This window comes from Lissotriton vulgaris, chromosome 8, assembly GCF_964263255.1.
Source record: "Lissotriton vulgaris chromosome 8, aLisVul1.2, whole genome shotgun sequence".
In the NCBI taxonomy this organism is placed as follows: domain Eukaryota; kingdom Metazoa; phylum Chordata; class Amphibia; order Caudata; family Salamandridae; genus Lissotriton; species Lissotriton vulgaris.
In genome coordinates, this window is record NC_141696.1 from 105,614,458 (window position 1) to 105,636,752 (window position 22,295).

At 47.8% G+C, this 22,295-nt stretch overlaps 1 protein-coding gene across 2 annotated transcripts in view; it reads right to left on the reverse strand.

The window, feature by feature from the left end:
- NUP98 (nucleoporin 98 and 96 precursor) overlaps nucleotides 1–22,295 on the reverse strand; it is a 944,939-nt gene that overhangs the window by 441,804 nt on the left and 480,840 nt on the right. For both annotated transcript variants that reach the window (XM_086933760.1, XM_086933759.1), the window contains exon 19: nucleotides 6,461–6,638. In XM_086933760.1, coding sequence (XP_086789886.1) covers nucleotides 6,461–6,638 — 178 coding nt within the window. The remainder of the gene's footprint in view (nucleotides 1–6,460; nucleotides 6,639–22,295) is intronic.

Sequence of the window (22,295 nt, forward strand, 5' to 3'; positions counted from 1 at the left end):
TAAATGTAAGAGGTAACATATGATGTTTTGAGTAGATGCATGTAGCGGATTTGTGTCATTATTGGTACAATAGATGACAAATCGTTTCCACTTCGCCGCATAGCATGCTCTGGTTGTAGGTCTTCTTGCCTCTTTGAGAATATTCATACAGTCAGGAGGCAAGTTCAGGTAACCAAACTATGACTTCAGGAGCCAGATCGCAAGGTTCAACTGTTGCGGATCTGGGTGCTGAATGTCTCCATGGCTCTGCGTTAAAAGACTGGGTGTTAATCGCAGCCTTTGATGAGGCACCACGGAAAGTTCTAGGAACGTGGTGTACCACGGTTGCCTCGCCCACGTTGGAGCAACTAGGATGAGTGTCATGGAGTGTTGTCGCAGTTTGCGTGCCACTAGTGGTATGAGTGGGGCTGGGGGAAAAGCGTACGCAAACCTGCCTGACCAGTTCCTCCATATCGCATTGCCCTGAGACTACGGATGTGGAAACCTGGCGGCGAAGCTTTGGCATTTTGCGTTTTCCCTTGTGGCGAACAGGTCTATCTCTGGGTGACCCCACTGCTGGAAGTACGGTTGTAGCACCGAGGGATGCATCTCCCTCTCGTGAATCTGGTGGCTGTGCCTGCTGAGCAGATCCGCCATCTGGTTGTCCCTGCCTGGGAGGTGTTCCGCCATGAGGAATATGTTCCTCTGAATGGCCCACTTCCACATGCTCTGAGCTAGATGTGACAACTGTGGAGAGTGTGTCCCTCCGTGCTTCAGTATGTAGTACATGGCAGTCATGTTGTCCGTCCGGATCAACATGACTTTGTTGCACAAATGTACCTTGAACGCCTTCATTGCCATGAAGATTGCCATCAGTTCCAGCAGGTTGATGTGTATCTTCTTTTGCTGTGTCGTCCATAGTCCCTGCACCGTGTAATGGAGGACATGCGCTCCCCATCCCAGGAGAGATGCGTCCGTCGTCAGCACTATTTGTGGTACAGGCTCTTGGAACGGTCGTCCCTTGCAAAGGTTTTGTGGGTTCCACCAATGCAGAGAGTTGTATGCGCGACCGGTCACCAACACTAGGTCTTTTAATTGTCCTTGAGCCTGGTTCCACTGCCATGCTAAGCACTCCTGAAGCGGACGCATGTAGTCTCGCGTGAGGGACTATGAAGATGCAGGAGGCCATCATGCCCATCAACTGCATAAACACTTGTGCAGGGAGTGAGTGTTGGGGCTTGAATCTCTGAATCAGTAATTGAATGCGGTTGATTCTTGCTGAGTTTGGCTGTGCCTTTGCTGCCAGAGTGTCTATTGTCGCTCCTAGGTACTGTTGTACGTGGGCGGGTTGGAGATGAGACTTTGTGCAGTTTAATGAGAATCCGAGGCTGTGTAGGAGGTGAATAGTGCAAGACATGTGGCTGGCACATTGCTGGGCTGACTTTGCTTGGATAAGCCAGTCGTTCAGATAGGGGTAGACGTGGACATGGTTTCTCCGTAGGTGCGCAGCTACTGTCGCTAGGCACTTGGTAAACACCCTGGGGGCTGTTGTCACCCCGAAAGGCAGGACCTTGAACTGGTAGTGCTGATTCTGTATTGTAAACCTGAGATACTTCCTGTGTGCTGGATGTATTGGTATGTGGAAATACGCATCCTTTAGGTCTAGTGTTGCGAGGAAGTCTCCCTGAGTGAGCAATGGTAGAACCTGCTGTAAAGTGAGCATGTGAAAATGTTCTGACAAGATGTATTGGTTTAGGGGCCTGAGATCGAGTATTGGCCTGAGAGACCTGTCCTTTTTGGGGATTAAGAAGTACAGCGAGTATAACCCTGTACCTGTATAGGGACGAGTTCTATGGCCCCTTTTTGCAGCATGCTGATGACTTCTTGCTGCAATAAGACTAATAGCTCTGGGGGACATAGGACGGTGTCTTGGGGGTATGTTGGGTGGAGTGGAGGTTAGCTCTAGACAATAGCCGTACTGAATAAGTTGTCTCACCCACCTGTCTGTGGTAATGCTCTCCCAGACTGGCAGGAACTGTTGTAATCATCCCCCGACCGGTATTACATGGTCTGGGGGCAGTGACAAGGCGTCACTGTTTAGTATTGGCGGAGGATCTGGTGTTATTACCTCGTCCTCTGCCTTTGCTGCTGTTGCCACGGTATCCACCTCTATTGTTTTTATTATAGGTGGTCTGCGTGCTCCCTTTATTGTATGGAGTTTGCTGGGAGGCCTGGCCTCGTGTAGCTCCTCTGTTACTGGAGCGACGAAAGGAGCCTCCTCTGAATTGTTGCGATTGCAAGGTACCCATAGACTTGGCTGTCTGTGTCTTTTTTTAATTTTCTCTAAGATTGTGTCCACATCAGGACCAAATAAAAAAATCAGGGTTCACAGGCTGATTTAATAATGTGGTTTGAATCTCAGGTTTGAACCCAGAGATGCGCAACCAAGCATGTCTCCTCAGCATGACACTTGTGTTGATGGCCCTGGCTGCGGTGTCTGCTGCGTCTAGAGCACATTTAATGGATGCGTTAGATATGAGTTTTACCTCTTGTATCAGTGTTTATGCTCCCTCCTTGTAGGCATCATAAAAACATGGCTCTTTCCATAAATGTTTTACACCTTCCCTTCCCCCCTCTGGAACAATAGGTTGCATACCAGCGCTGGGACGCCCTAGGGTAGCTACGCGCTTTAGAAATCCAATTTAAATTTCATCCGGCAAATGTTGTAGCAGTTGCTCTAGTGTGTCATAATGTGCCCTATCATATCTGGCTAATAGGGCCTGTGTATTAGAAATTCTCAAGATATTAGCTGCTTGAGCAGCCACCCTTTTCCCAGAAGCTTCTAATACTTTAGATTCCTTGTCTGGAGGAGGAGCATCACCAGTAGTTTGTGAGTTGGCACGCTTACGAGCATTTGATACCACCAAAGAGTCCAATGGCAGCTGTCCCTTAATATATGTAGGGTCCACAGGCGCCGGTCTGTATTTTCTTTCAATTCTGGGGTTAACAACCCTTGCTCTTGTGGTTTCCTTGAAAATGTCTCCTGCGTGTTTATAGACACCTTTTAACATTGGCAATGTCTTGACTGACTTCTCTGAAGTGGAGAAAGTGTCAAACAGGAAGTCCTCTTCAACTGGGTCAGCATGCATTTCCACATCATGATTTTGTGCTGCCCTTTCAATTAAAGCGTTAAACGCAGCTGTATCTTCTGTTGGCGAAGTTTTAACAGGATAAGAAGGAGTGTCAGGAATGGTCTGTGACTCCCCCTGGTCAGCAGGGTCTGTCCAGGCTTGAGTCTGGTCCTCCTGATCCGTGTCCGCAGGGTAATTATATTGTTGATCATCGTCATACCCCATATCCTCATTAGTGGGTGTTTGTGAGTATGCAGAAGTGTCCTGGCCATGGTACCTCACAGTCTCAAAAAGTAAAGGCGATGTTGAAGAATCCCTTTTCTTTTTGAGCGGAATTTTTTATGATTCCAGAGGATTTTCCGACCTGATCTTTCTTTGATAAATAGTAGGTCTGCCAGATTCGGAGTCGATATGTAGCTTCGACTGGTCATCATATGAGGGCTCTTGGTACACAACGTCCTCTTCTAGAGGATGACTCCTCTTTCCCATTGACACGTTCTTGGGTGTTTCGACCCCAGGTTTCGGATTGAGCGCCTTAGGGCGTGCAGTCGGGGCAGTCCGAATTTTATCGGTGGCATATTGTCTTTAGACAGACTGACCTTCTTCGGGGCCGGCGTCGATGTAGGTCCGACCGACTTTGCCTTTTCGCCAATATGTTTTTGGCCCTGCGTCGACTTCGGTGCTTGTTGCGTCGGAGGCGCGCTCTTCTGCCTCGATTTGACGTGGTCCTTCGAGGTGCTTTTGGATTTCGGCTCGAGGCCTTTGACGAGCTGTGCCTGTTGTCTCGTTGCTTCGGATCAAGAACCTTCCGAGACTCAAGTCCCTTGTTTGTGTCGCTGTCCGTCGACATCGACCTCGTCAGTTCGACGTGCTTGCCTTTAGTGGTGGACTTCAGCGCACCGATCTTCGGTTCGACACCCTCTATTTTTGACCCCGCAGGGTCGTCGACACTTCTTTTCTTCGTCGACTCAGATGGCTTCGAACTCTTCGATCCGAAGACAGCAGTTTCGGTTTCGTTTTCGACTCGATTGCTTTTGGTTTCGTTTTAAGTAGTTCGACCGATGGCTTGTGTGGTATATTCTTAGCCGGGCCGAGACGCGGGCTATAGAATGTTCATAATCTTGGCTAAGGCCTTCTGGCGATGCCTCAACCTGAGCCCTTGGAAGTCTTTCAGTGTCTGTTCCGGGCCCCGTACCCACTGTTGGCCTGGGTTCATCGCTCGAGTCGTCATCGACTGCTCCAATGGGGGATACGTCGACCCTTACCTCGACGACGTTTTCATCTTCGACTTTCTCTTCGTCGTCTTCATAATAGTTGGAGTCATGCCCCGAACCGGGATCCGACTGCTGTTCTGGATCCTCAGTCTCGACGATCTCATCGTCCTCTTCGAAGATATTCACCGGGTCGGGCACTGGCTTCGACATAGTTTGCCTCGCTACGCGTCGGAGTCTAAGTGTCTTTTTCAACTTGAATCGCGCACAAGCTAGACAGTTGTCCTCATTGTGCTCTGGTGATAAGCACTTGTTGCACACCGGGTGTACATCGATGTGCGGGTACTTAGAGTTACAAAGGGGGCATCGTTTGAACGGGCTCCGTTCCATCGACGATCAGCCTCTGGTGTCGAAAGGCCAAGCGGCTCTCTTCGACGTCCTGCTCGAGAATAATTGGAACAAGAACTCGGCACCGATCGAAAACAATACCGACGACCCCGAAGGCCTTTTGGCCTTTAGAAAAGTTTCCGAACTGGAGTAAAGAAAAGTACATCCGAACCCAATGGCGGAAAAAAACAATCTGAGGATGGAGAGGATGCCCATGCGCACTGTAGTCCGGGGGAGGAGCCACCTATCTCGTGATACTTCGAAGACTCTTCCAGGACAACAATGTGCAATCATCCGGACCCAACACTAGGCGGCGATCTATGCACAGATATGAATTCAGCAGCCCACATGCCTCGAACATAAGCATTTCCTGCTTGTAGGCAAGTGAACCATGTCAGAATGAGGGCGGTCTAAGAAGTGGCATCATGCTAGATGCCCGAAAAGGTAGAGACTGCCGAACAAAGGCATTGGTTGGTCTACCAGTGCTGCTAAAGTCTGCTTGGAAAGGTCCTGTCTCAGTGGTGGGGATGGCGCTGGTATCAGCATCGGTACTGGGGTAGGCATAGATTTGAGAACGGATACAGAATGTCCAATTGGCGCAGAGGATGAACTCGCAAGAGGAGTCTCAGTTGGGAGGTAACTCAACCCGAAGGTGCTACAGAGGAGTCGGTTGAACAAACAAGCACATTATGGCCTCCTAAAACCCACGTCGTTGAACAGGAATTGCCCCGGGCCAGGAAAATGCAGGCTGTCTTGGAGGCGATGTCAATACTGGCCCTGGAGAATTGCTTCAGGAGTGGGTCCCGGGTCACCCCGCTCATCACACTATATGGAGGCTAAGCCTGATTAAAATTGCTTCTTCATCCTCTTGGACTTACTGGAGGAGTGCAAACTCAACGTCTCTTGGCACCACTCGCCAGAACAAGATCAGGATTGGCTGTCCCTGAAACTTTAAACAACTAGTCCCTCCCTTGTGCTGGGCAACAAACAACTGTCTTTTGTTTCCAGATCGCCTACAGGTGCATCTGGGCATAGTCCCCAGAGGTTTCGGGATGACCGAGACAGACAAGGTGAGGAAGAAAGACATACATTTGTCTGTGACATTCGCCACAGGGCTTAAATCAGGATGATTTATTTGGGGACAAGTCCCTTGCACACAAACATTTTCAAAAAGTTGATTAAATAAATAGTGCTAGAGAACAAGAGTAGCTTCGGATTCACATCTGTTGGCATGGAAAGAAAGGAACAGACGTCAGCGTGCCTAGGTGGTGCATTTAAATGCCTGTGTAAGTCACATCTGGTGCAGACGAAGAGCCACATGTCACAACTTTCTCAGAGCGCAATGGTAGAGCTTCAAAGATTTCTGGATCCAGTCTGATGCGAGACAAAGAACTTATTGCAATTAATCTCACTTATCAAATTAACTAAAGTTTCTTCACTGGAATGTTCCTTACTGCCACCTTCAACAAGTGAGATATACAGCATGTTACACATGCACAAGCAAAAGAATCAACAAACCACAGAATTTAAGGGGAAGACATTATATTTACACAACTATTTCGTATGTAATTTGACTGGGCCTGAAGACTCTGAAATGGGGTCGCTCACATACAAGATAAGAGACATGACTTAACGAAACAATATATACACATTTTTTATTCATGGTAAAATATAAAAGCTTTACTGGTGTATACTCTTGTGGAAGAAACAACCAGATACAAACAGGTAAGCCGGCTACAGTGCTGGCATTACCTTGAACACCCAAGACCCAGTCTCCGGCCGATAGTCCTTGAAATGAGCACCCTGCTTGCGAGATGCTGCTTCCAATCTGTTTTCATAGTTCATCTCTGCTAGACGTTCTGGAGTCTTTATCAAGGATCGAGTTGTTTTATCCATAGGCCAAACACCATCCAACGTCACCTCAGCTCGTCTGTTAAGAAAGAGAAGAATAATGTCACAACTAGAAATTACTTTGGTGTGGTTTCATTGCTGTGCACTCAAAAGGCAAACACTACAGTATTCTGTATAGGTTTAATCATATTCAGATAAGAGAGGAATACAAATCTACTTATATTAGACGTTTCAATAAAGGTAGAACTGGGCTCAGCACATAAATGGGAAGAGGGCAATTCTATATTAACTTAAGTATCCTAAGGATTCTCCACTTGTTCCTAAAGTACTGGAAAAAGCAGGGTCAAGTAACATTGGACAATATGTTGCTATTCAATACTGTATAATGGACTTCCTCGCCAGGCTGTTCCTTGGTCCATGAATGCTGGATTGTTTGCAGATTTTAACATGAGAATAATTAAAAAGGAAAATAGTCTATATTATTACTAAGAAAACCTGTTTTTGCTCCAGAATTTATTAAGTAACTTTGTATGGACTGTATCCAACCCAGCAAAAAGTAATACATGCCAAAAGATTACCAAATTGCATCTTAAACAAGATTCTTTTGCTAAAATGTTCTAGCCTTTGAGTTTTTAACAAAAGGTGAACATTCTACAGCAGTACCAATATTCTCATCTTTATTTCTGCCTTCGTCAAATTATTGGATACCTCTAGCCTAATCAGCTTTCCTCTTTAAATGGCATTAACTTTAAATCTATTTGCCCATGTAGAAGCACCACTCTTTCAACTGGTTTCGCCAGAAGAATTACACACACCCTTTTGACTGAACATTTTGCAAACATACATAACAAAAAGTAAAATAAGTATCTAAGTATAAAAAATGTTCAACTGGAGAAGCAGTTTCTGTATTGGTTGAACCAATCAACAAGTTAGGTGTGTGTTCTCTTAAATATATATTTCTTGCTGTTCTTAAAGTGCAATGAGGTCAACATTTGCCACTGAAACATGTGCTCACTGGCAAGGCAAGAGTTTGAATCCCACTAAAGATGACTCCGCCTTCCATCCTTCTGAAGTTCAGCAAACTGAGTATCATTAAATGGAATTTTATTTACAGAGCGAATTTATGAAGTTGACGTGGTATGAAGCTCAATATAAACAATGTAGTATTTATATGGGCACCTTTAAGTCTATTAGCAACTGCCTTCCATTTTTGATCCAGTCCACTACATTCTTTTAAAGGGCCAGACCACCATAGCCAGGGTTCACAGTCTGGTATCAGTGCGAATCACAGTGGTGGCTACACATATGTACAATTGATAAGTTCAATCTGATAAAAAGAGTCCTATATGGATAGTATGAAGCTTGTTTCCTAACATTTTTATCCTTTGAGCATCCCCATAGATTATATAACACTTGCACTGTAGATCATTTGTATAGTTTTAGTCATGATTTGTTCAGGGCAAAAGGTACCAGAGGTGACCGCATAATGTAATGTAATGTGTCTTGTAAAGCGCACTGCTGCCCTGAGGCGTCGTGGCGCTGTAGACCGCTGGGGAACCCGTCCTGGCTATCCCTGTGAGATGGTCCCTACTGGGTATCTCCAAGGTGAAACTAGGCATCCCCGGCGAATGTGGGGGGCCGTTGTAGAGATGAGGCAAGCTAATGCCGAGTTGCAGAGTGTGATCCCTGGTTAGAGTAGGCACCGAGGTGAGAATTATCGAGTCCGCTGACCCTGGTCCACGACCCTGCCGCGTCGGGAATTGAACCCTGGTCCCGGGTCGTTCTCGGCTTCCGGGTCTGCCGCCTCTAACCAGTGAGCCACACCACTCCACTAAGATCCTTTACTATACAGAGATAAGGCATTCTCAGGTTCCACTGTGCCTCAGTGTAAGAAAGTGGCTCTGTATATACTGTTCCAAAGTAAGGTACAGTGTGCACAGAGTCCACAATCCTCAGAGGTTTGGCAGAGGTCAAAGTTAGATATAACCTTACTCTCTAAAGTGGTAGCTTGGTCGAGCAGTAAGGCAGTATCAGAGGACAGTGTAAAGCATTTGCTGTACACGCACAGTCAGCAAATGGTCTCACACACTCCGGAACTGAACCCTAGGCCAATTGTTTTGGATAGAAAAATATATTGTTTCATTTTAGAACCACAAGTAGGTATAAAAATACTTTCTCAGAGTGAGATGTTGCAATTGAATACTTTCAATGAGCAATAGACAAATGCAACAGATACAGTTATTGCAATATGCAACACAATCTTAACCCAATAACATTGAGCTCAATGGGAATATTAAGTTAATGCAATATCAATTACTTTGCATAGGTTTTTCTTACTCAGGGCTGGATCCTGGATTCAGCCCTGGTGCATCTCCTGTAAACAGTTGAAAGAAATAGTTTGTTACACAGGCGATTTTTAAGAAATATTTGTATGTTTAAAAAATCGACAAGAGTTTCTGGTAAAAAACAGGCAATGTTATCCTATGGAGGAAAATCAAGTTCTCGGAAAATCACAGTTTTAATTACTTTTTAGGGTCAGTGCTGGGCACAAAGATCCAGCACTGGGATCTCTCCTGGTAACAGGTGAGTAATTTTGTTTTCGTTGATCGGATGGTTTTCAGTGAATATTTCAAAGTTTCAAAACTCTACACTTAAAAGAATTTCCAAGTAAAAACCAGCCAATGTTACCCTATGTAGAAAATGCAAGTTATCGGTTTTCGGGTAAGTACTCGACTGGCAGTTCTGGGGGTTAGACTCAGAGGTCTCCCAGGGTCAAGTAGGTACAGTAGTTACACCCGCAGTGGCACAGGGGCAGCCGGGTGCACTCGCAGGGCCAGACTGGGAACCCAAAGCAGCCCTGGCTATTTTCTTGGACCAGCCCCTGATGAAGCTCTGCCTGGCACCCCGAAGAGTGGGAATGCTTGCTTGCTACTTTGGTTACAGGCTGCCATTATTGCAGCACTGTTACATAACTGGCCCTCAGACTGCAAAACCAGCCCCCACCCTTTCAGCCTCCCAGGGAAATGCCTGATGTCCGCTAAGGCCAGTCCGGCAATGGCTGCATAAATACTTTACACATTACCTCTAAGTCAACCCTGGCTGCTTTTGTGCCAAACTACCAGAGAGTTAAGCACAGATTAATTTAGTGACTTTTGTAGTTCATCCTAATAATCATTCTGAGAAGGATTATGGTTGTTGCCTGAGTTACCCAATTTCTTACAGTTTCTAATATGGCATGGTGCCTGTGAGAAGGTGGCCTGATATGCAGTGCTCACTATTCTAGTGAACACTATGTATCAGTCCAGACAACCCTTATGGATGATTGGTTGTAAGTCAACCTTATAGACCAGCTATCCTAGCAGCGTGGATACGAGCAGTCTAAGGCTATAGACTCGAGAAGGCGTGTTAAGCCAGCTGTTATACCACACATATACCCCTTGAACACCAAGTGAAAGGACACCACACAAGTGTTATGAAAATAAACAGTGTATTTATTAAAATCACAACAGCCCTGTACTCTTTATGAGGACAGGGTACTAAGCACAAAATAAAACTCTTACGAAAATACTTAAGTTAGCACAGTATACACAAATGCCCGAGGGGCACGGAAAACCATATACTCTGAAAGTGGAATGCGAAATTACTAGCAGGTAAGTACAGTACCAATAGGCTTTGGAATCACTAGGACTTGACTATAGAATCGTTAGATTACTTCTAGGAGACCCAGGGGACTCGGGTGCAGAGTGTGCACTCTCACGCGTGATGCGGGACAAAGTCTATGGTAGCTAGTAAAGACAAAGTTAGTGTTCTCGGGCGAACCCGACCTGGTAGGAGGAAAACGAAAGTGGATTCTGACCTTGGATAGTGAGGCTATGCTGGGGCATCGAAATGCCGAAGTTACCTAGCCCAGGGGCTGCAGCTGCATATGTCTCAAAAGACGTCGGGAATCCTCGTAGACGGACCAGGAGTCTGGAAGAAAGATGCTGGCAGGCGACCAGTGAAGAGAGTTCGAAGTGATCCAAGCCTGGATCTTGAAGACAGATGACACCTGAAAGCAGAGGGGACCAAGTTCGTGACTACTAGCCAGTAGTCAGGTGGCACCAGGAGGGCACCGGATGGTAGTCACCTCGACCAGGTGAGTGGGTGACGCTGTGCTCTGCAGATCTCACGGACCAGGAGGCGTTGTCGGCGACCAGGATGGAGGAGCGAGCTGTCCCACGATGGATGAAGCGGTCGGCGTCGCTGGACCCAGGATTGGGCAACAAAGCCTTGGCAAATTCAAGCCCACGCGGTGGACCTAAAATGGCGTCTCGAGTGGACCAGGAGGGTCCGGGGTGCTTCTCTTTTGGAAGGAAGCAAGGGCCAGTCTGGAGCAACCAGACCAGCAGCAGTGATGTCGTCGGGCGTCGTTAAGAAGGCCACAAGCCAGCCGGCTAGTAGCCAAACAACGCGGTGAGCAGCATAAAGCAGAAGGGCCCCACGCAGATCGTGGAGATGCTGGGAGGCTGGACTTCAGTGCTGGAGCTGCTCAGGGTCGGGGCTTCTCGGACCCTAAAGCACTCACCAGAGGGTTACTCGGCGGGCTTGCTGTAAAGAAGTCGTGCAGTCTTGGCGATCGTCGGTCCCTCGAGGTCTCGTCGCACTCACAGTTCTCAGCTTGGCTGTAGAGGTGAGTAGAGGTCAGAGGTGCCAGGGAAGCCAGGTCTCGTCGAGCTGTGTCGTCGGATTCCTGAGGAAGGACTTGCAGCAGACCGCAGTGTTCTCAAGATGGTGCCTGCGGATGCAGGGTGACTACTCCTTAGTCACAAGGGAGAATCTTGAAGAAGAAATCTTGAAGTACTTTTGCAGAAAGTCGTGTCTTGATTCCAAAGATGATCTAATTTGAACAGGGGGCCCGCTCCTATCTTTATACTAAGAAAAGGGGCTGACCCGGTGACTAGGTCCTGCCTATGGGTGGGACTAGGAGGTGGGTGTTTACACCCCTCTCCCATGCCGGACTTCCCCCAGGCCAGGGGCTGGTGTGCCCCTGGAACTGGTTCTGACCGGCCTATGCGTAGTGAGCACCGGGGTGCCACTCAGCAGTCACCTTCCTGTAAAGCCCTGCCTACCCAGGATACACAAAACCCTGTCTGGGATGGTGCTAGCACCGCCCGGACAGGAAACCCTTTGTCCAAGCTCTCCTCGCTGGAAGGACTCCCAGCAGCAGGAGGTCAGACTCGTGTCTGTGGTGGCAGCATCCATTTTGTGGAGCTGAGGCTTCGCTTAACTTTAACCGGGGTTCACAGTTACATACATGTCGTGTCCCTCTAGAAGGGTGGAATGCTAACCCCGTCGCCAGAATTGGCGAGGGGTTAGTATTCCAATTCGTATGACACCTTACTCGACATGTTTTGATAAAGCAATACCAAAGATAGCATTTAACCGCGAGGATTATAATGCCCTTAAGAGTATATGGTATGCGTTATCATGGAACAGCTATTAGGACTTGGTTCCGCAAGCTGCAGACAGGCCCAGCTCATGCCAGAGCACCATCTCACACGATTCCAAGCACTCTGCCTTCAGGATTGTCAAGGCCTGCCATAGGAGTGACTGATAGGAATCTGTGTGCCCATTTTTAGGGTTAGATATAGGTATACTATATCTACAGCAAAGGGTGAGTACACGACTTTGCCCCAGCTGTCATGCAGCCAGTTGTGTCAAATTTAGGAGGCCAGCCAGGGGTGGCATAATACATGCTTCAGCCCCTGGTAGGCCCTGGGTACACCTATGCCCTGAGTTACAGGGTCTGATAAGGTGGCCCAGTACCAATTGGAAATGTACCTAAGGTACATGGAATCCATTTTAGAGAGACAGCAGTAGGCCTGGGGTCCTGATTGGCAGGGTCCCAGGTCGACTATGTCAAAAACCAGCTAAAACACAGGGCAAAAAGTTGGGGGCAACCATAGTCAGGAGGTACCTTCCTACAGTGCCAGTATGAAAAACAATTGCAGATGCTACAATGAGCAGGACCACATATAAGAACCTCACAATTATGTGAATATCAAATTGTATAAAAAAAGACAAATATGTTTTAAAAAGTGTTTGAAGATTTATAGCACTTTGGTTACAATTATTTTTAAAGTTCACAAATAATGGTTTTCTAAATACACTAGGCCCAATGTTTTAAAATGTGTATATAAGTACAAACTGAGCTCGATCAAGGAAGTGGATGGGGCACACCGCAGTATATCATGCACAGTACCATTAAGCAAAAATATTTTCATGCATAAACATTTGAAACCGAAGCAGTAAATGGTTTCTAGACTTTCAAATGAAAACGCATGCAATTCATTTTTTACTAATGTTTCTGAAACTCATTCTGGGAAGAAGGATACCCAGGCTGCGGGGTGATTGCCCCTTTCAGGCACCCCTAACTATACTAAATCCACACCCCTGTCTTAATGCACAACAAAGAGCGTTTTCAGCTCACATTTCCTGTGAAGTGGCCATCTTTACGCCACAAAAATACAAAATAAATTTGGCTGACATCGTTTTTGGATACTCAGAGCAGTTCTGTTCCATTGGACACTAGAAGACACTTTTGGTTGGAGAGAAGACTGGATTCGAAATAACTAGATTGTGTGCATGAGAACACCATAACATTTGAGGCGCGTGCGAGTTTTACAAGTGAACGCAGCAAATTTCCTACGCGCCCTAGAAGATAGGCAGGCTGCTGAATGCAGTTTTAAATACTGTGACACCATTTTTTTCATTTCATGATACAACTAGAACTCAGTGTAAAAGTTTTGCACTGAGTTCAAGCTGTATCATGAAATGAAAAAAATTGTGCGTCACAATATTTACAAATAGCCGCATGCCGAATATTTCCTTGTCTGCACTCCTGCTAAAAAGGTCTTTTTCGCACAGTAGTACTGTGCCGCCCACCACCCATAAATCAGATCTGGCCACCACTGCAAACCAACAAACCGCACTCACCTGCGCTGCGGGCGGCAGACAGGGGAGATTAACTTCTGGGTGCGGATCTCTTTCCTGGCTGGCCTGTCCTGCTGTCTCCCTCTCTGGCCTCTGAATTCCTGCCTCGACTTCGCCTCAAAGCAGTGCAAAAGGGGGTGGTGATGGACGGAGCATCTGAACCAATCAAACACTCACACCCAGTCAACAGATCTGGGTTGAATCCATCACCGTTCTTCAGCCCACTCTGCCACCCCAGTTCAAACATGGCCATATGCAAATCAGTCTGACCCTGTGCTCATTGGAACAGTCAAGCCCGAACTGCCAAGCCATGCCTTCCCTGGACCTTCTTTGACATGAGAATTCATATATATGTGTGAATAATACGCATTTTTATTGTCACTATCCCTTCCTACACCACCCTCACGACTGCACATCCCCCTTATCCCCCAGGGGCACTGTTACAACTGTAATTTGTGTTATTGATTACTTTCCACTATAATGTGAATTAAACATTATAGCTGTCATTTTTGGTTTCATTGAGTATATTTAGATTGTTTTTTTTACTAATACGCTTTTCCCACTGGGACCCCTTCTTCTTAACGCTATATACCCAGGTCCCAGTGACTACATTGGGTTAACCCTCTCCTTTTGTACCATTCCCTGGACCGGAAACAAGCTTCGCCTCAGTCACGCGCCCTTTCCAATGCGCATGCGCCCTTTCCAATGCGCATGCGCCCTTTCCAATGCGCATGCGCCCTTTCCAATGCGCATGCCCATCACTGCAGAGTGCAGACCCTACCCTAAAGAAAACAGCGGCGCTGCGGAGAGGGTGACATATGCACGCGTCTTTAAAAATGAAAATAATTTATTTGAAATCGGAGCGGCACCGCAGCTCAAACCAGGCCTCTGACAGCCAGCCAAGCGGCCTGATTGTGCTTAATGAACTGCTGTAAGCACGGTGTTCTGTTGTTGGGGCCGATTTGGACCGACCACTGTCGGTCCAAATTGGCCCCAACAACAGAACCGGCCCTCTGTCACGAAACCGGCCCCCAACCCATCCAGCCTACCGAGGGATTGCCCGGTGCCCGGAATGACCAGTCCGGCCCTGGGGTGCAGAGAGAGTAGGCCCAATGTTAGCCTATGACGGGCAGGGTTCCTTTGGTCGGTGGCTGCTAGCAGGCAGGCCAAGCGTTTGAGAGCTGAGCTCCTGGTCACTTACACAGGGCAAGTAGGGAAGTAGAATAGAACAGATGCTGCACTTCCAGTGGCACTCGGGCGGCTGGGTGCAGGGTGCTTTTGGACTGTCGGGCGCCAATGTACTTCAATGGGAAAGCTGCAAGATGAACAAAGCCTGCAGGCTCGGGGACAGAGATTCTTCATTTGCAACCACCACTTCGAGACGGAAGTTGTAGGTTGGGTAGACACCCAGGAGTTGGGCACAGGGGGCCGTGGGGCTCCGGGTGCAGGGGAGTATTTTGGTGTCGGGAAATCTTACACTCACCAAGCTGGTCGTGGTTGGAGGGGTATCTGGCCGTTAGGCTGCAGGCGTCCTCAGGGGTGTCGAGGAAGCTCCTTGTGTGCTGGATTCATGGTCACAGTCGGTTGGGGGGGGGGGGGCGGACAGGTCCTCGTGGTGTTTGTTCAATCAGGCACAGGCCAGGCTCAGCAGGTGCAGAGTGTGCTGGATTCGCGGTTCCTGGCTGGCACCAGAGTTTTTTGCTGTTTGAGCAGAACTACTGCTCGTGGGAGTCCCCGTCTTTGGATTAGCTAGGCAGTCCGGTCCTCCAGGGTTTGAGGTTGCTGACCACAAGAGACGCCAGGGTTTAGCAGGAGCAGGTTCGAAGGTCGACATGCCTGTAGGGCTGGGGCCCAGTCAGTTGGTGGTGTTATCTTGTTAGCAGCTGCACATCAGGTTTTCTTTCTTGTTCTTCTTTGTAGTTTCGGAATCGGGATCTGAGGAAGGAAGGTTCAAGGTGCCCCTTAATTACAGGTAGGGGAAGGTCGGGGACCAATGGGTCCCTTCCCTGGGGTGAGTACACCCCCTATTCTGCCACTCTCCAGTGGGAGGGGGGGGGGCAGGAGCCTGCCTCTGATTAGGTAGGGCTCCCCATCATCAAGATGGCGAGAGTCCGGAGTTGTGCTTCACCTCGCCTTCCCCACCTGAGGGGTGGGGTTGGCAGAGGCTGGCACACCCCCTTTCCTCACTTAGGTTTTCCCGCCTGTGTTAAAGTCAGAGTAGGGGTCAGAACCGGTGGGGGCCAGTTGCAGAGTACAGCAAGTGGTCTGGAGAAGCTCACAAAGGCGGCATACCTTTGAAGCTCCCCCTGCCCATCCTGGGGGCAGAGGCCTAGCACCTCACCCCAGGTTGTGCATTGTTGCAGGCCCACGTGAGCGGATGGCTCTCTACCCAGGGCAGGGGTCCATCAACATGTCGGCTGGGTGTCAGCCTAAGAAGCCTCTGTCAGGACGCGGGTTGTGGGTTAGTTTCAGGGGGCAACTCTAAGTTGCCCTCTGTCGTGCATTTTACATTCAATCCCACACTGGCATCAGTGTGGATTTAATGTGCTGAGAAGTTTGATACCAAACTTCTCAGTGTGAGAAAGTGCCATCTTTCTTGCATTGGTATGCCCCCACTTTTTTCTGAACTGCTGATGTGCTTTGACTGAGTGTGCCCTGGGTTCCTGTCAACCAGATACCCAGGGCCTGTGTTCCTTCCCTAAAACTAAGTTGCAACTAAAACCTAATTGGCATCTCTGGCCACCTGTCAGCCCCTAGTAAATGGTACCCTAGGTACCCAGGGCATGGTGACCAGAGAAGACCCCTGAGGGCTGCAGCACTTATTGTGCCACTCTCAGGGGCCCTGTACCCGGACACAGACACACTGTCTTTGCAGGCTGAGTGTCTGAGTACAGAACCAAACAAAGAGTCGACATGGCACACATCCCTGTGTGCCATGCCCACAGAACCCACTGCCCTGGCATACCTCAGTCACCCCTCTAGCTGGGTGCCCAATGCCAGAGGTGTGGGCCCAGGTGCATGAGCCCTTTGCCCCTACAGTGCATATGGTGCTGGAGGTAGTCATTATGAACTCCACAGCACCATAATGGCTACACTGAAGACTGACACGTTCGGTATCAAACTTCTCAGCACATTAAACCCTCACTGATGCCAGTGTGGGATTTAATGTAAAATGCACCAGAGGGCATCTTAGAGATGCCCCCTGAAAACCTAATCTACAATCCACGTCTGGGCTGAGTGGCTGCAGAGGCTGCCACACAGCAACCATGTTGCTGGACCCCTGGGTAGGAGAGCCCCCGCTCTCCTGGGCCTGCAACAATGCACATCCTGGGCGAGGTGCTAGGTCTCCACCCCCAGGATGGACAGGGGGAAGCTTCAAAGGCATGCCGCCTCTATGAGCTTCCCCAGACTATTTGCTGTACCCAGCAACCAGCCCCCACCAGTTCTAACCCTCACTCAGGCGGGAAGACTGACGGGAAAAACTACATCAGGAAGGGGGGTGTGCCAACTTTAGCCAACTCCACCTCTCAGGTGGAGGAGGCGAGGTGAAGCACGACCCCGGGCACCGGCCATCTTGACTTGGCCAATGCCCTACCGGCCTGTCGATCCTGGAATCTGCTCCTGTCTAAACCTGGCGACTCCCGCGGACAGCAACCTTGGGACACCCAGAGGACCTGCCTGCATTGACCCTCTTGAAGATTGGAACTCCCATCAGCAGAGGCTCTGCTGCAACAACCCACCTGGTGCAAGCCAGGAAGCTCCGGACCAGCCCACTCTGCACCAGCCGAGCCCGGGCCGGGCCGGGCCAAACCGAACCAAGACCACGAGGACGTCCCCCAGGCGTCTGGGACCCGAAGTCCAGTGCCCAAAGACCCTCCTCGACGAACCAGACAACGCCTGCAGACTCAGAACCAGGGGCCACCCCAACCGCGACCAGCTGAGGGTAAGTTTTTCCGACACCCAAAGACACCCCTGCACCCAGCGCCCTACAGCTCCCTTTGGGGTACCTACCTGTGCTCCAAGATCCCAACTTATCTCTCAAAGTGCTGGTCGCCCCTGGAGAGTCTCCGTCCCCGAGCCTGCAGCCTTTGTTCCCCTTTGACCTTTCCCACTGGATAACATTGAGCGCCTGACGGCTCAAAAGCACCCTGCACCCAGCCGCCCGAGCGCTGTTGGCTGTGCCACCTTTGTCCTATCCTACTTCCCCCCTTGCCCTGGGCAAGTGACCAGGAGCTCAGCTCCCACAGCCGCGTGGCCTGCTAGCCTGCAGCCACCAACCGGAGGCCCCCTTTCCCCCATTGGATATCATTGGGCCTACCTACCTCTGCACCCGGCCGCCCCTGTGCCTCTAGGGGTGAACTAACTGTACTTACCTGACCCTGGGTGACCCCCGAGTCTATGATCAGAACCTTAACTTCACCAGCCAAGTGCTCACCTGGAAACCGGTAATTCACGTACCTGCCATTGGATGACATTGACCAATTTTGACTCAAAATTTTTTGACGGGTGGCGTTTTGAAAACTGAAAATATTCACATAAAATCAGCCAAATGCCGAATTCCGAAGTACTCACTTGTGATCAGGGGAGAAGCCAGTACTGTACCTTTCAGCCCAGTACTGAACCGCAAAAGTAATCCCTAGCGGGTTTACTAGTAACCTGTATTTTCTCCATAGGAACTCGTCTGCTTTTCTATGAAATTTCTTTTAAGTGTCTACTTTTGAAAACAGCTTTATATTCATGAAAATTCACTACAGTAACTAAAACCTTTTTTATAATCTGGTTTCAGCTTAGATCCCAGGACTGAATCTAGAGTCTAGTCCTGGAACTACCAAAGTAATCTATAAAGTAATCAACTGTAACTTCGTGTGGAAAACCCATTGAGCTCAATGCTATAGTGTGTTTTAAGATTGTGTTGCTCACTGTCAATACTGTATTAACTGTGTGCCCAAACTATATTGCTCCTTTGCAAAGTAATTACGTGAGAACACCCATATCGAGAAAAGTACATTTTTACAACTGTTTGTTCTAAAAATAAAACCACTATATCTGTGGATATAAAAACAATTAGCCTGGAGTTCAGTCCTTGAGTGTGTGAAACCTTTTGATGACCGAGTGTGTACAACAAATGCTTTACACTGTCCTCTGGTACTGCCTTACTGCTCGACCAAGCTACCACTTTGGAGAGTAAGGTCAGTTCTGACTTTAACCTCTGTTATACCTCTGTGGTTGGTGGACTCTATACACACTGTACTTCATTCTAGTCCAGTATATATAGAGCCACTTTCTCACACTCAGTCTTCGGTGTAGCCATCATGGTGCAGTGGAGTTCGTGATGATTACCTCCCAGCACCATATACTCTTAATGGCAGCACTGCACTTACAGTGCCCAGGAATGGACCTGGGTACTGTAGGGGTACAGGGTTCATGCACCTGTACCCACACCACTGGCATAGGGCACCCAGCTAAAGGGGTGACTGAGGTATGCCAGGGCAGTGTTTAGTGGGCATGGCACACAGGGATTTGTGACATGTCGACTATTCGTTTTGTTCTGCACCAAGACACTCAGCCTGCAAAGGCAGTGTAAGTGTGTGGGTGCGTCAGGGTACAGGGCCTCTAAGGGTGGCAAATAAGTGCTGCAGCCCTTAGGGCCTTCTTTGGTCACAGTGCCCTGGGTATCTAGGGGACCACTTACCAAGGGCTGACATGTGGCCAGAGATGCCAATTGGGTTTAGGTTTCAATACAGTTTTTAGGGTAGGAACACAGGCCCTGGGTACCTGATTGGCAGGAGCCCAGGGCACACTCAGTCAAAGTACATCAGCAATTGAGCAAAAAGTAGGGGCATACCATGCAAGAAAGATGGCACTCTCACATTCAGTCTTAACTATTGTGTTTCTCTTAAATAGCAATAAAATTGGGTCTTAGTATAAATGTTCATTTTACATGAGCTACTAATGTTGCCTATATTAGGACAACCCCACCCCAACACCCCTAAATAGAAATATCCACTAATGAAAATCTACTGGTTTTCTTAACAAATTAGTTAGCCAAAATGTATTCATCATGTTACAGTCCTTCAGCACATATAGTCCTAAACCCTCTGTCCAGGCACTTCATCATATCATCTTTTCCACTTTGACTTCGTATTCACCCAGAAGTGATCAGAGTTCATGCCAAACATGGTATTTGTACTTTTTCCAGACATTTGTCCTAGCCATGTCCTCTGCTCTTAAGTTGGTCCTGATTTTTTTCTTATATTAACTAATTAAGGACTATTCGCATGCTAGGAAATAGTCGATAACCAGGACGATACACCTTTCTATTGTGGAAGTCTATCCTCAATTTTCATATATAATTTGGGGATCTGTCCTGCAAGCTTAGTTTGCTAGTAAAAAACAAAAGTTTATTGTCCTTCATATTTTGAACTTTCTTTTAATGGCCATTTTTACCTGCAGATTACCTATCCGCTTAACGGAACCGAAAGCTGCAATCCTCCGAGGAGGTAGGTCTGAAGGGATGATCAAATGTAGAAATTATGGAACACAGTGTGAACATTTTCCATTCCTGCTCACTTCTGAAATCAAGCGATAATGCTTAGCTATGTCTCTGCACAACAAATCTCGGCTACCCGACCACCACAGGCAAGTGCTTTATTCTGAAGGAACAATCGTGGAATCCCCCCAGTGCGTCCTTTTTGGCAAGGGTGAAGCACTTCCTTCCCTCCCCCCTCCCCTCCCCCCCAAGAGTGTTATACTGCGCGACAGAGTGCTGTTCCGCACTGCCTTGCCTTTCTTGCTAGCTGCAAACCCCACAAAGATCTGGTCATCGGATCAGATCTACTTTGGTGCGGTTAACAAAACTGACCACTCTTCAGGGGTCCAGGAGATGTAAACTCTATCCTCCTTGGTGAGAAGGAGTAGAAGGAAAAAAGCAGTAAGGGTGATTAACTCTCCAAGATGGAAAGGGGTCTCAACCTTGGGAAGGAAATCTGCTTTAGTCAAGAAAGACACATTTGAAAAGCAGGCATATGCTCATTGCCTGCAACTCATTGAGTCTTGCTGAAGTGACAACCACAAGGAAAACAGTTCTAAACGTTAACAGACAGGACTGGCAACTCAAGTGCCTCAAAGTAGCAGCCATCAAAAAAGTATAAATTAGGCTTGAGTCCAAAAAAAGAGAGTGGAAATATGTGCAAGTCCATGCAAAATCCTAATCATGGCAGGGAATTTGAAACAGAATGAATGGTCTGGGAGGCAAGGAAAATCCAATAAGACTGCAATGTATCCCTTGATTCCACCCACTGCACAACCCTGCTAGGCCAATGATAGAGAGAAACCAAGGACCAATGAAATGGGCACCTTCAAGGGGGTCTACTTTCTATTCACTATACCAAGCAACACATTTGTTTCAGATTTAAGGATAGACTGACTTTTTGAAGGGGCAACAAGCTGATCGAATAACGTCAACCACCTCCAGGGGCAGCTGGAAGGCGCTTAGGTATCTGTGCTGATCTTCAAAGCCTCCATCTTAATGTTTGGAGGCTGGGCTGCAGTAACTTACCCCCTTCAAGTGGGTGAGAATGGCCTGGTACGAGCTGTAGAGGGAGGTGAACACAAGGAGCACCTCAGGTGACCTGCATACCACTCCCTTCTTGGCAAGATCAAAATGGCAGAGTATGGCTTAGGCCTGGGGAACTTCTGAGAATTAGAGGAATTAAGGGTATGAAAGGAAATAAATAGTAAAGTGGAAAACGCCACCCTAACTAAAACTCATCCCGCAAGGCTCCCTGAAATGAATAATGGAGAGCAGAGAACTGTGGGCAGTGAGTATTCACCTGAGTGGCGACAGTGTCTACCTGAGGAGTCCCCCACACGGCTAAGATGCTTTGCACTACCCTCCAGGTACAGATGCCACTCGCGGTCTACAAGATGGCACTATCGACCCTGCCAATGCGAGTCCTTATTGAAAGCTTCTTTAGTGGGTCTCAGTGAAACAGTAAACCTCAATACTGGTTGCAGCATGTAAAGCTATTTATGACAAAAGCCCCCTGTAGCCAAGAAATGTCATAATAAGATGCTGTCTGAGGAGCAAACTAAGAACACTGGCTCATGTGAAACTTATCCTTACTAGATACTGCAAAAGCCACTCTAATGGAGACTCCTTGGCCACTTGTGTGGCTTCACTCTGAAATGGTCCGCCTCAGCTGATCCAGGGGGCTGAGGATCATTTTCGTTTGAAGAAAAAAGTTAAGACCTGGCTTTGTAAGAGACCATATAACTAGATTTATGGTGCTGTAGCATACATTTTGAAGTGACCAACAGGCTACATGAAGTCTGGTATAAAAGTAATTCCTTAGGTACTAATAGTTAACTGGAAGAGGCCTGCAGAAATGATGGTAAGCATTGCTCTGCATTTGTTTACTACGAGTAGGAAAAGTTATACATTTTTATAGCAACAAAGTAGCTGGAAAATTAAAAATGGGCTAAAAAGCACATGATCGGCATGCTGACAACCATTTTAATTCCTCACTTTAACAAGGGTAAAAGACGAAAGCAAATAGTTTCCATGTGCATATAAAGTGATGCAAAAAGAATTGGTACCATCCTGAGTCTATGATTTGAAGTGAAGACATATCTGTCCTTCAAATAGTCCAAACTTTGTTATAACAGCAAGTAAATTAAACACTAGCTATCGCCACAAGAACATCATAATAACCATCAAACTTGGTGGCAGAACGCCGATATGAGCCTGCGTTGAAATCCCAGG